This window comes from Suncus etruscus, chromosome 15 (genome assembly GCF_024139225.1).
Source record: "Suncus etruscus isolate mSunEtr1 chromosome 15, mSunEtr1.pri.cur, whole genome shotgun sequence".
Taxonomy (NCBI): Eukaryota; Metazoa; Chordata; class Mammalia; order Eulipotyphla; family Soricidae; genus Suncus; species Suncus etruscus.
Window position 1 is genome coordinate 86,659,446 of NC_064862.1, and position 12,190 is coordinate 86,671,635.

The window sequence follows — 12,190 nt, forward strand, 5'->3', positions numbered from 1 at the left end:
CGTAGGAAAAAAGCGAGAATCCTGAGAATCCTGAGACGGTCCGATATAGAAAAAGGAGCAAGGACCGTTTATTCACCTATGACGTCATCAGGACGTTGCCCAGCGTAGCATCACCTGGACATACTCCGATTTTCCTTCCAGGACAAGTAGGTAGTCGGGGCATCAAGCTTCCTATTGGCTGATCGCCCCGTCAATCAATTTCCATTCCCCCTAGTCTTCCGCCCCCCATCTCCAGAGCTCGCTTCTGATAGGCTGGCGTGCCCGCCACTCCAGAAAGGTCCGCATTCCTTCCGCCTTTCTCCGGGAGACCGAGGGCGAAGAGGGCGGATCCCGGATAGAGCCCACCCTAAAAGGCACAGTCACGGCCTCTGATTGGCTGCGCCGAGTGCCCGTCGCTACGTCGCTCGCTTCTGATTGGCTAAGCGGCAGCCGCTCTGCGCGGCGCCGGCTCCGCCCCCGTCGGGTGTTTGTGGTGGGGCTGCGGAGTCGCCGATCCCGCCGGAAGCTCCAGGACAATGGGGACCCGGGACGACGAGTACGACTACCTATTCAAAGGTGCGCGGCCGGCGGGGCCGTCGAGGGGGCGAGGGAGCGGGTGGTGGCGAGGCGCCGGCGAGGATGCTCGGGCCCAGGGCAGACGCTGGTGGCTTTGATGCCCGGCGGGTCCGCCAGCTCGGGCAAGGCTGGGACAGGCAATGCCGGGCTCCATCCATTGGGGGCCGCTTGGCGCGGCTGCCCGGTGCGGGGAGCCCAAAGAGGCCCGGGGGACCCAGGGTGGAGCCGGGGCCCGGTGGGTGGAGCCTGGCGCGGTGGGCGGGTCCATCAGCCACCGACTTTGGTCGTTGGTGTGGGCGTGGTCATGGGCGTGACAGTTGTGTTATGGGCGTGGCTTAGCTGTCCTGGGTTCTGATTGGTTAATCGGACGTCTGGGGGCGGGGCTCGAGAAGGCTTGGCGCTTGGGGCCGGAGAGATAGCATGGAGGTAAGGCGTTAGTTAGCCTTGCATGCAGAAGGACGGTGGTTCGAATCCCGGCATCCCCAAGACTCGTTCCCCCCCCCCTCTTGAGCCTGCCAGGAGCGATTTCTTTTCTTTTTTTTTTAATATATATTTTTTATTTTTAATTACGAGAATAAAGATGCAAAGAAAGAGGACAAGGTAAAGTTACAATGGAAGGACAATCACCCATAACATAATTCTCAGAAGAAGTCCCCTTGCTGATATCTTTACTTTGAACTTTCAGCCAAAGAACATTAAGAATAAATAAAACAGAATCCATGTACAATTACTTTGTCCCTCAAGTCCCCAGATTGTAACACATTATAATATTTCTTAACAGCACACAAGGCAATATAAAGCCATAAAACTTACTTAACTCCTTAAACATTAGAGGCATAGTATTTTTTACATTTCCATGTACATGCATATTAGCTTAAGTTAACCTCAAATTTTAAGTGGTTTTTTTTTTTTTTTTTTTTTTTTTAAGGATTAGAGTAAAAGCACAGTAAAAACGGTGTTAGAGTGCCAATTGTTGTTTGCATAGGCCCACCAAAATATGAGAGGCATGGAAAGGAATAACCTTGGTCTAAATACAAAGAGACCCTACCCTTGAAGTTTCCGGCATAAGACCAATTCCAACTCCAGGCAAGTCAGGAGCAATTTCTGAGTGCAGAGCCAGGAGGAACTCCCTGAATGCTGCCAGGTGTGACTCCAAAACAAAAAAAAAAAAAAAAAAAAGAGGAGAGGCGCAGAAGTGGGTTTCAAAGATGAATGTTGGGATTGAGAGGGGGGCCCACTTTTTTTTTGGGGGGGGGGACACACACCGGAGATGTTCAAGGCTGCTTCTGCACACTGGAATTACTTCTTCGTGGTGCTGGGGGGACCCTATGGGATGCCAGGGATCAAACCCGAGTTGGCTGCGTGAAGGCAAGCAGCCAACCTCCCTGCTGTGCCCTATCTTTCCAGGCCCCAATAGGGGGTCCCCTTTTTTGAATTGGAATGTAAGATCAGGGGCTCCTGGAGGTGACTATGCATGCAGTCTTGTTGCTTGGTGGTAACTCCAGCAAGGATCTGTCTGAAGGCAAAGCTCCTGGTTTATACTTCCCAATTACTTACTCCTTTTTTTTTTTTTTTTTTTTTTTTAACCCCTTTGGGGTGGCACCTCTGGGGATGCTTAGAGCTGACTGCACTCAGGGATCACTCCTGGAGAGGATTTGGGGACTCCTGTGGGATTCCTGGTATCGAATCTGGGTCGACCATGTGCAAGGTAGACGCCCTCCCTGCTGTACTACCCTGACTTCCAGCATCCTGGGACCAGCAAGGTGGGATCGTGACCATGTGAACTGAAAGGTGAAGAGCTGCTGACCTGGAATACTCATGTGGTCTTAAGTTGCCCAGCAGAGGAAGTGCCGGTGCCAGGGACCAACTTGGTGGCCTCTTAAGTTGCCCGCAGGCTTCTGGCTGCTGGCAAGCAGGCGAAGTTGCCCCAAGGTCCGAGAGTTAGGGTCGTTTGCTTTGCACACAGTCAACCCAGGTTTGATCCCCGGAATCCCATAGGGTCCCCCTAGCCTGCCAGGAATAATTCTTTTTTTTTGTGTGTGTGTGTGGTTTTTGGGTCACACCTGGCAGTGCTCAGGGGTTATTCCTGGCTCCAGGCTCAGAAATTGCTCCTGGCAGGCACGGGGGACCATATGGGACCCCGGGGATTTGAACTGATGACCTTCTGCATGAAAGGCAAACGCCTTACCTCCATGCTATCTCTCTGGCCCCAGGAATAATTCTTGAGCACAGAGCCAGGAGCAATCCCTGAGCACTGCAGGATATGACCCCCAAACAAGCAAACAAAAGAATACAGCAGAGTTAATGCTTGCTTTGCACCATAGCCCACCAGGGTTCGATCCCCAGCACCCCATTTGGGGTCCCCACCCCAAAGCCCCTCCAGGAGTGATTCCTGAGCCCAGAGCCAGGAGATAGGCCTGAACACCGCCAGGTTTGGCCCCAGTACCAAGACACAAATTAAGCTCTTGTGTCTCACCTTAAAGGTGGAGGATGATGGTAACAAATGGACCCCCCCCCACCATTCCCGATCTTTGCTTGTGCTGACCAGCTAAGCTCGCCTGCAGCAAGTGTGTCTTGCAAAGCCGGGCCAGCCTGTGTCCTTGCAGGGCTGGGTGGGTCCCCCCACCTCCCCACACCCCGCCTTCTGTTTGCGTGGTCATCCCCACGGACTGTCTTCGAGCATTGCTGTTATAAATAGGCCCGCTCCGTTCCCAGCCCTTATTTATATCTTGCTGCCCTTTGGGTTATTTCCTTGAAGTCTGTTCCCGGTTATTGGGTCAGGGGCAATGGGACAGCCCGAGGTGCATTCTGGGAACCCCTGGCGTGCACATGCGCATGTGGCCCTGCGCGGGTGCCTGTGTGCGCATGCGCGCCCAGGGCTGCCCTCCTGCCCCACTGGCCTCTTGACCCCCACACCCCCATGCCAAGCTTGCATCCCCCCCGCTGCTGGTTGACTGATTACGTCTAACCCTGCAGGTCACGGCACCCACCCCAGAGCCCTCCCCTTCCCGGATCTTCATCTCAAAAAAAGTCCCATGGGGTCCCCACCCCTGCACCCCACTTGCCCCTGATGCATCCTTCTTTCCATTTCAGTTCACTCCCTGGAACAGGAAAATGACATTCCCTGTGGCTTTGGCTCAGCTGGCAGGCAGGGGCAGGGGCAGGCGGACTGGAGCCAGAAATAAGGTCGGCAGAACTGTGGGCTTGCAGCAGCCCCCCCATACCCCCAAGAGCTGCGATTTTGTGGCCTGAAATAGAAGGTCAGGTCCGGCATTAGCAGGTCTGAGCGACAGCATAGCGGGGAGGATGTTTGCCTTGCTTGCACCCCATCTGGGTTTGATCCCCCATAGGTCTCTGGAGCACTGCTGGGAGTGATTCCTGAGCACAGAGCCAGGAGTCAGGCCTGAGCTTCACCGGGTGTGACCCCAAAAGGAACACACAAAAATAGCGGCGTCCGAGAGACACCTCGCTGGAGGTTAGTTAGGAACCCCCTGCACATTCACACACGCCATCACTGCCAACTGGGGGTTGCTTAGGGATCTTGCTTTGCTCTTAATGTTATACACACACACACACACACACACACACACGCACACGCACACACAATCACAATCACATACATGTTACACACACATCATCTGTCACCTTCCAGCCCTGCCCTTGACCCAGAGGCCATGCCCCTCCCCTGAACCCCTCAGCTTTGCCCTTGCCAATGCCACACTGGCCCTGGGCTCCCCGCTGGCCCCCTCACCCCTGTCCCCTGGGGTTCCCCCACGTGCTGTGTTGTTGACTTCCCTCCCCCGGGAGCTCAGGGTGTTTATCGAGCCCTAATTATAGCGCCTCACATTTCTCCAGCTGCTCCTGCTGTCCTACCCGAGGTGGGGGCACCCCCCCTCTTCTCAGAGGTGACCCGGGCATCGCCCACAGCGGGAGGGGGGCAGACATGAGGCACTGTGCTCATTCCTGCAGCTGATCTTTGCCACAGCCCCTGGGGTGCCCCGTTCAAAAGGGGGTGCAGCTGGCTGGCTCCGCCCAAGCACTGACCTGTCCCTGGGCCGGTGGTCTCCCCTCTCCGCCAACCCAGTGCTAGGGTATCTCATCCAGCCCGGGCAGGCCCCTCTCTATCACATGCTGCTCCAGACCCCAGTCTTCCTCTCGTCTTTATTAACAGGGCCTCTCGGGGCGGGAGAGATAGCATGAAGGTAGGACGTTTACCTTGCATGCAAAAGGACGGTGGTTCGAATCCCGGCATCCCATATGGTCCCCTGAGCCTGCCAGGAGCAATTTCTGAGCGTATAGCCAGAAAGAACCCCTGACCACTGCTGGGTGTGACCTAAAAACCAAAACAAACAAACAAAAAACAATAAACATGGCCCTCTCACCTGTGTCCCAGCTTTCATCTCCTTTTTCTCTGCTCTCTGATTCCTTAGGGAATCATTCTCTCTCTCTCTTGATCCAGTTCCCATTCCTATTGACCCTTTCACCCTGACCAGTGTTGATCAGATCAGGGAGGGCTTCCCAGAGGAGGAGGAGGAGGCACATGTCAGTGTAGGTCTCAGGCCTCCCAGGGGGAGCCTGCCCCTTGCTCTCTGTTGTTGCCAATCAGGCTTATTTGGCTCTGGCAGGGCTCTGGTGGGGAAGAGGGCCGGCGCCTTCAGAGGTGCCAGCCAACCTCGGTTAGCCAGGCCAGCGGCCTCGTCCTCAGGGGCCCTTTCTGTTCCCAGCTCAGATGGTGGCAGCGCCTCCTGCATTGCGTTCTCATGCCCAGAGCGGGCACACTGCCTGTTGGCAAATAGTAGCCTCCACGTCTGGGTCCAGCTGGATTGGGGGGGGGGCTCTGTGGAGTACCCCCCCAAACTGCTCCTGATGGGACAAGGTCGCAGGATAAACTTTGACCCCAGGGGGTTTCGGGTTTTGAAATGATTTTCTTTCAGGGACCCATGTGATAGGACAAGGGCCAGCACAGCGGTAGAGTATTTACCTTGCATGCAGAGACCTGGGACTGACCCAGGTTCTATCCCTTGTATCCCCCATGTTTCCCCCAGCCTGCCTGGAGCAATTTCTGAGTACCAAGCCAGGAGTAACCCCTGAGCGCCACCTGGTGTGGCCCAAAAACAAAAAACTAAGTGATAAGTGTCAGCATTCCAGAAGGTCCTCAAGCATCACCAGGAGTCACCCCTGAGCACAGAGCCAGGAGTCAGCCTAAACATCGCCAAATGTGGATCCCTCAAAAATAAAAGGGGGGGGGCGGAACAATAGCACAGTGGTAGGGCATTTGTCTTGCATGAGGCCAATCCAGGACTGACCTTGGTTCGATCCCTGGCATCCCATATCGAACCAGGGGCAATTTCTGAGCTCAGAGCCAGGAGTAACCCCTGAGCATCACAAGATGTGGCCCAAAAAGCAAAAAAAAAAAAAAAAAAAAAAAAGAGAACTTTATAGGGCCCAGTAAGAGTACACTTGCGGGGCTGGAGAGATAGCATGGAGGTAAGGCATTTACCTTTCATGCAGAAGGTCATCGGTTCGAATCCCGGCGTCCCATATGGTCCCCCGTGCATGCCAGGAGCAATTTCTGAGCACGGAGCCAGGAAAAAACCCTGAGCATTGCCGGGTGTGACCCAAAAACCACACAAAAAAAAAAAAAAAAAAAAAAAGAGTACACTTGCTACCTGGGTTCGATCCCCGGCATACCATATAATCCTCTGAGCACTGGCAGCATGATTCCTGAGTCTAATCAGGAGTAAGCCCCTACATGGCCAGGTGTGTCCAGGAAGCAAAAAAAGTAATAACAACAACAAGTAATAAAAATGAATTTTTTCCATTGGCCAGAAATCCAGCCCAGGGCCTCAACCCAGCAAAGGCAGGCGCTCTCTGGCCTAGCCCATACCTGGCTTTGGGGTTTTGAAGGATGAACAGGAGTTTGCTTCAGGTCTGGGGTGTAGGAAAGAAGAAAGCTCAGCCCAGAACCCCAAATTCAGCCCTGGGCCCAGGAATTGTGGCGCCCAGTGGGCCGTGGGAGCTCTGGACCCTTGGCCATCTGCCCAGTATGGATGTGGGGGCCCAGGATGGGGTTCAGGGTGCTGGGCCAAGGCCACCTGCAGCTGTTGTATGTGGTCATTTGACTTTGCAGCTTGATGGGGGAAATTTTGATGGTGCACCCCAAACTGGCCAGAACAGATTAGCCAGTCGTGGGATATTAGAGGGTGGTGGGGAGCCCCTCTATCGAGGCACCCCAGGGAGGAGGAGGGGGCAGGGTGGACGCTGAGAACGCCAAGAATTTGGGCTGGGAGGGAACCCTGCTGCCCTCTCCGCCACCTGATTCCCGGTTCACAGGCGCCCCCTCGTGGCCAGGCGGAGAATATCCCGTTGCTCGGGGATAAGAGTGGGTGACGGGGCCTTAGAGATGGCACATCAGTAGGTTGTTTGCCTTGCACACAGCTGACCCGGGACGGACGATGGCTCGATCCCGACATTCCATATGGTCCCCTGAGCCTGCCAGGAGAGATTTCTGAGCGCAGAGCCAGGAGTAACCCTTGAGCTCCACTGGGTGTGACCCAAAAAGCAAGACAAAACAAAACAAAAGAGTGGGTGACAGAGGCCTGGTTCTGTAAAGGACAGTGAAGGCAAGAAGGTTCCGATGTGCCGGGACCCAAGAGATAGTCCACAGGCTCAGGCCTTTGTCTTGCATGAGAATGACCCGGATTCAATCCCAAACACCCCCAGGCATCACTTCGGAGCACTAGACAGGAGTAGTCCCTGTGTACCATTACCACTAGGTATGGCACCAAACACATACAAGCCCAAAAGTGTGTGTGTGTGTGTGTGTGTGTGTGTGTGTGAGAGAGAGAGAGAGAGAGAGAGAGAGAGAGAGAGAGAGAGAGAGAGAGAGAGAGAGAGAGAGAGAGAGAGAGAGAGAGAGAGAGTTGGAACTTCAATGCAGGGGAAATCTTCACTGCAGGTGGGCTGACACCCCACACACCCTGCACCTGACTTCAGGGGTTCACTGCACACCCCCAGTGTTAGTCTCTCTGCATAGTACAGAGGCGCGGGGGCGTGCTTAACCATGTAGACCGTAGAGACTTTGGTAATACTACAAAACCAGTTCATCCTGAGATGCATCCCCCCACTAACACCCTCTCTGTGACTTCACTCCAGAGCCAGAGTATATGGACCGGGGGACCCCGTTTCTGTCCTGGGGGCTCTGTGGGGGGAAGACTGTTCCTACAGGACTGGGGAGACAGTGCTGGGGGTTGCAGTAATTGGGGCTGGAAAGAGCACAGCAGGAATGGATCTTTCCTTGCATGGAGTTGACATAGGTTCGATCCCTGGCATCCCATAGGGTCCCTTAAGTCTTACCAGGAGTGGCCCCTGAGCGAAGAGCCAGGAGTCATTCCTGAGCATTGCTGGATGTGGCCCAAACACAAAGGAAAAGTATAAAACCAAACACACCAAAAGAACCTGCAAGGGAGGAGGGATACTGCAGAGATGGCAGCGAGGAAGCAGCCTGGATGTTCCTTGAGGCCCCATCTGGACGGGAGACAGTCTCTGTGACTGCTTCCCCTATAGCACTGCCCAAGGTCCACTCAACCTCTGGGCTGCTGAGTCGGGCTCCCAACAAGTGCTGCGACTCACCTCTGTCCACCTCTTCCCTTCAGTGGTGCTCATCGGGGACTCGGGCGTGGGGAAGAGCAACCTACTGTCCCGCTTCACCCGCAATGAGTTCAATCTGGAGAGCAAGAGCACCATCGGCGTGGAGTTCGCCACCCGCAGCATCCAGGTGGACAGCAAGACCATCAAGGCACAGATCTGGGACACGGCGGGCCAGGAGCGCTACCGGGCCATCACCTCTGCGTAAGCCAGGGACCAGGGCTGGGGAAGAAACAAGGTACTCTCTGCACCAGTGGGGCACCGCCAAGTCCCGGCCATGCCCAGGGGCCTCCCTGGCCCCCAAGTTTTCCTCCAAGGTACCAGGCCCTAGAGATGAGATCTAGACACTTTATTTTGTTTGTGTTTTGGGGCCACACTCGGTGGAGCTCAGGGCTGAGTTATGGCTCTGCACGAAGGGATCACATCAGATGTGCCTCTGTGAACCCTGTGGGATGCCATGGGTTGAACTCTGGTGGGTCGCTTGCAGGGCAGCTAATTGCTCCTTCCCACTATCCTGTTTCTCTGATCCCTCATCACCTTTTTTGTTTTGTTCTGTTTCGCTTTGGGTCACACCCAGCTATGATCAGGGGTTTGCTTATTCCTGGCTCTGCATTCAGGAATTACTCCTGATGGAATTGGGGAGCCCTATGGGTTGCCAAGATTGACACCTGGGTTGGTCTCCTGCAAGGCAGCTGCCCTGGCCACTGTCCTAACCCTTCAGCCCTCATCATTTTTTTTTTTTTTTTTGCAAGCTTTTTTGTTGACTTTTGGGCCACACCTCGTGGTGCTCAGGGTTACTCCTACCTTTGCTCTCAGAAATCACTCCTGGCAGGCTCAGGGGACCCTATGGGAACAAGGGATTGAACCCAGGTTGGCCCCCCTGCAAGGCAAGGGCCCTACCCACTGTGCTATTACTCCGGCCCCAACTCTCATCATTCTTTTTATGTGGGGGGGGGGCTACCCCTGACTGTGCTCAGGGCGGACTCATGGCTCTGTGCTCAGGGATCTTTCCTGATGAGGTTTGGGGGGACTCTCGGGTGCTATGCAAAATGCAAGCACCTTCCCCACTACCTGTTCTCTTTAAACCCCTAGAATCTGAGCACTTCTGCCTCCCCCCCCAGTGGCCCAAAACTCCATGTCCTCAGCTCTCAGACCCCTCCCTGTCATCAGATGCCCTTCTACATCTTCAACCTGGGGAGTTGGGGGCAGGTTGTCCATCTGGGCTCCATTCAATACTCACCCCCAAGGGCTCAGTCTTTTTTTTTTTGCGGGGGGGGGGGGTCGTCACCTGGCGGTGCTCAGAGGTTACACCTGGGGCACGAGCGATAGTGTAGTGGTAGGGCGTTTGCCTTGCACGTGACCAACCCCAGATGGACTCCAGTTTGATTCCCGGCATCCCATATGGTACCCTGAGGCTGCCAGGAGCGACTTTTTTTTGGGGGGGGGGGCACTGGGCAGCGCTCAGGGGTTACTCCTAGCTCTTTGCTCAGCTATCGCTTGTGGCAATCACAGGGGACCATAAACCGATTGCAAGGCAAATGCCCTACCCCTGTGCTACCTCTCTGGCCCCTAGTAGCGACTTCTGAGTGCAGAGCCAGAAATCTCCCCCTGATCGCCACTAGGTGTGCCCCCAAAAAACAAAAACAAAAACAAAAAAACCCAGAACAGAAGTTACTCCTGGCAGGCTCAGGAGCCTATATGAGATGCCGGGGATCAAACCCAGGTCGGCCCCATGAGCATCAGTCTTGGCCCAGCCGTAAGCCCTCCCGGGGTTCCTTTGCCTGGACTCCAGACTCCACCCCGACCCTCACGGCCTTGCCCCCGACTCATGAGCGCCTCCCTGCTGGCCGGCGCAGGTACTACCGCGGTGCTGTGGGCGCGCTGCTGGTCTACGACATCGCCAAGCACCTCACCTACGAGAACGTGGAGCGCTGGCTGAAGGAGCTGCGGGACCACGCGGACAGCAACATCGTCATCATGCTGGTGGGCAACAAGAGCGACCTGCGCCACCTGCGCGCCGTGCCCACCGACGAGGCCCGCGCCTTCGCAGGTAGGACCCCGGACCGACCCCCGCACACCCCAGCCCCGCACACCCACGTCCAGGGACTGCAGAGCCAGGGAAGGCCCATCCCCGGCGGTGGTGCTCGGGGCTTCCTCCTGACTACTCAGGGACCACTCGGGCAGGCTCCGAGGACACTATGGGATGCCGAGGGTGGAACCCGGTTGGCCACATGCAAGGCAAGCGCCCTCTGCACCTTGCTATGGCTCCAAGCCGCTGCCCCCACGTTTTTGGTGGGGACCACTCCCAGCAGCACTCAGGGGTGACTCCTGGCAGGCCCAGGGGACCATTTGGGATGGTGGGAATCGAACCTAGGTTGGCCTGGTGGAAGACAAGCACCCTCCCTCCCCCCTGTCCTATCACTCCAGCCATTATCCCCAATTATTTTTTATTATTTTTTTTGGGAGGGGGGTTGGGTCACACCCGGCAGCGCTCAGGGATTACTCCTGGCTCTATGATCAGAAATTGCTCCTGGCAGGCACAGGGGACCATATGGGATACCAGGGATCGAACCACCGTCCTTCTACATGCAAGGCAAATGCTTTACCTCCATGTTATCTCTCTGGCCCCATATTTTTTCTTGTTGTTTGAGCTGCTCCTGGAGGTGCTCAGGGGTGACTCCGAATTCTGGGCTCAGAATTTACTCCTGGCAGGCTCAGGGAACCTTATGGGATGCCGCGGATCAAACCCGGGTTGGTTCTCCATCAGATGAGGGAGCAGTGGCATGTGCTGGGGGAACCAACATCTTTCCTTGAAGCAGCTCACTCGTGATGATGGGGTACCGGCTGCTTTGGGGGGGGGTGTGTGTGCGGGCACGTGTGCCTGCCCTTGTGGGCCCCTGAGCTTGAATATGGCTGTTACAGAAAAGAACAATTTGTCCTTCATCGAGACCTCGGCCCTGGACTCCACCAACGTGGAGGAAGCCTTCAAGAACATCCTCACAGGTACCTGGGGCTGCGGACGGGCCGGGGAACCAAGGAGTAGAGGGGGGCTGTGACCCCAAACGCTCACCCTGCCAGCTCGGCCCAGCTCAGTCTCCCTGTCTTGCCCCCAGAGATCTACCGCATCGTGTCCCAGAAGCAGATTGCGGACCGTGCGGCGCATGACGAATCCCCGGGGAACAACGTGGTGGCCATCAGCGTGCCCCCCACCACCGATGGCCAGAAGCCCAGCAAGCTGCAGTGCTGTCAGAACCTGTGATGGACCCCCCATGACCCCACCACCCCAGCCCCCAGCCCTCGCCCCCGGCCCTGCTGCCCTACTGCGCCACCTGCCCTCCCACCACGCAAGCCCCGCATGGCTGGGTCGGGCTGGGGGGACCCCACGGAAGAACAGGAGGCGAGGGGGAAAGCTAGAGCCACACCCCAAACCCCCACGCTGCCTGGACATCGCCCTGGGGATTCTGGGCTGAACGGGGCAGGCCGGGGTTGGGAGAGGGACCCCCATACACTCACAAACGCTCACGCACAGACCCCCTGTAGACTCCAGCCCACTACCCGCTGCAGGAGAAGCGCCTGGCGAGGTGCAGCCGGGCCAGCGGGACACTCGGGGCTCCCTCATCCCTTGTTCGTTGTCTGTCCCCCCACCCAGTCTGCTGCACGATGCTCTGACTTCCGTAGCCCCACAACCGCCCGTGGAGCCGCAGTGGGGAGCAGCTGCCCCGGCCCGACCCCCTGACACGCACGCAGCGCACTCGCCTGCACACCCCCCTTCCATGGCTCCCCGTCTGTCTCGTCTGCCCCCTCACCCCTGTCTGGTCTGGCACCGTGGCCAAGTGAAGCAATACCTACCGCCTGGGTTTGTATATACAATCGCTCTTGTAGCCTTTTGTTTTTGTTCGGTTTGGTTTTGGGTTTGTTGCTGGTTTTGTTCTTTTGGTTTATTATAGAGAAACAGATTCTTTATACACTTTGTAAGATTGACGCCAAA

The 12,190-nt window shown here is 56.1% G+C and overlaps 1 protein-coding gene across 1 annotated transcript; it reads left to right on the forward strand.

Moving 5' to 3' along the window:
- The first annotated feature begins 443 nt into the window (after positions 1-443).
- On the forward strand, positions 444-12,190 carry RAB11B (RAB11B, member RAS oncogene family). The gene is made up of 5 exons (XM_049789468.1): positions 444-555; positions 8,211-8,406; positions 10,059-10,252; positions 11,125-11,205; positions 11,316-12,190. The coding sequence occupies exons 1-5, from the start codon at positions 516-518 to the stop codon at positions 11,459-11,461; spliced, it is 657 nt and encodes a 218-aa protein (XP_049645425.1). The 5' UTR covers positions 444-515; the 3' UTR covers positions 11,462-12,190.

What these genes read in the sequence shown, in the direction of transcription:
- RAB11B (XM_049789468.1), top strand. Translation starts at nt 516, where the DNA reads ATGGGGACCCGGGACGACGAGTACGACTACCTATTCAAAG. An exon ending in TACCGGGCCATCACCTCTGC is followed by an intron (nt 8,407 to 10,058) that starts GTAAGCCAGGGA and finishes TGGCCGGCGCAG; the next exon opens with GTACTACCGCGGTGCTGTGG. An exon ending in CTTCAAGAACATCCTCACAG is followed by an intron (nt 11,206 to 11,315) that starts GTACCTGGGGCT and finishes TCTTGCCCCCAG; the next exon opens with AGATCTACCGCATCGTGTCC.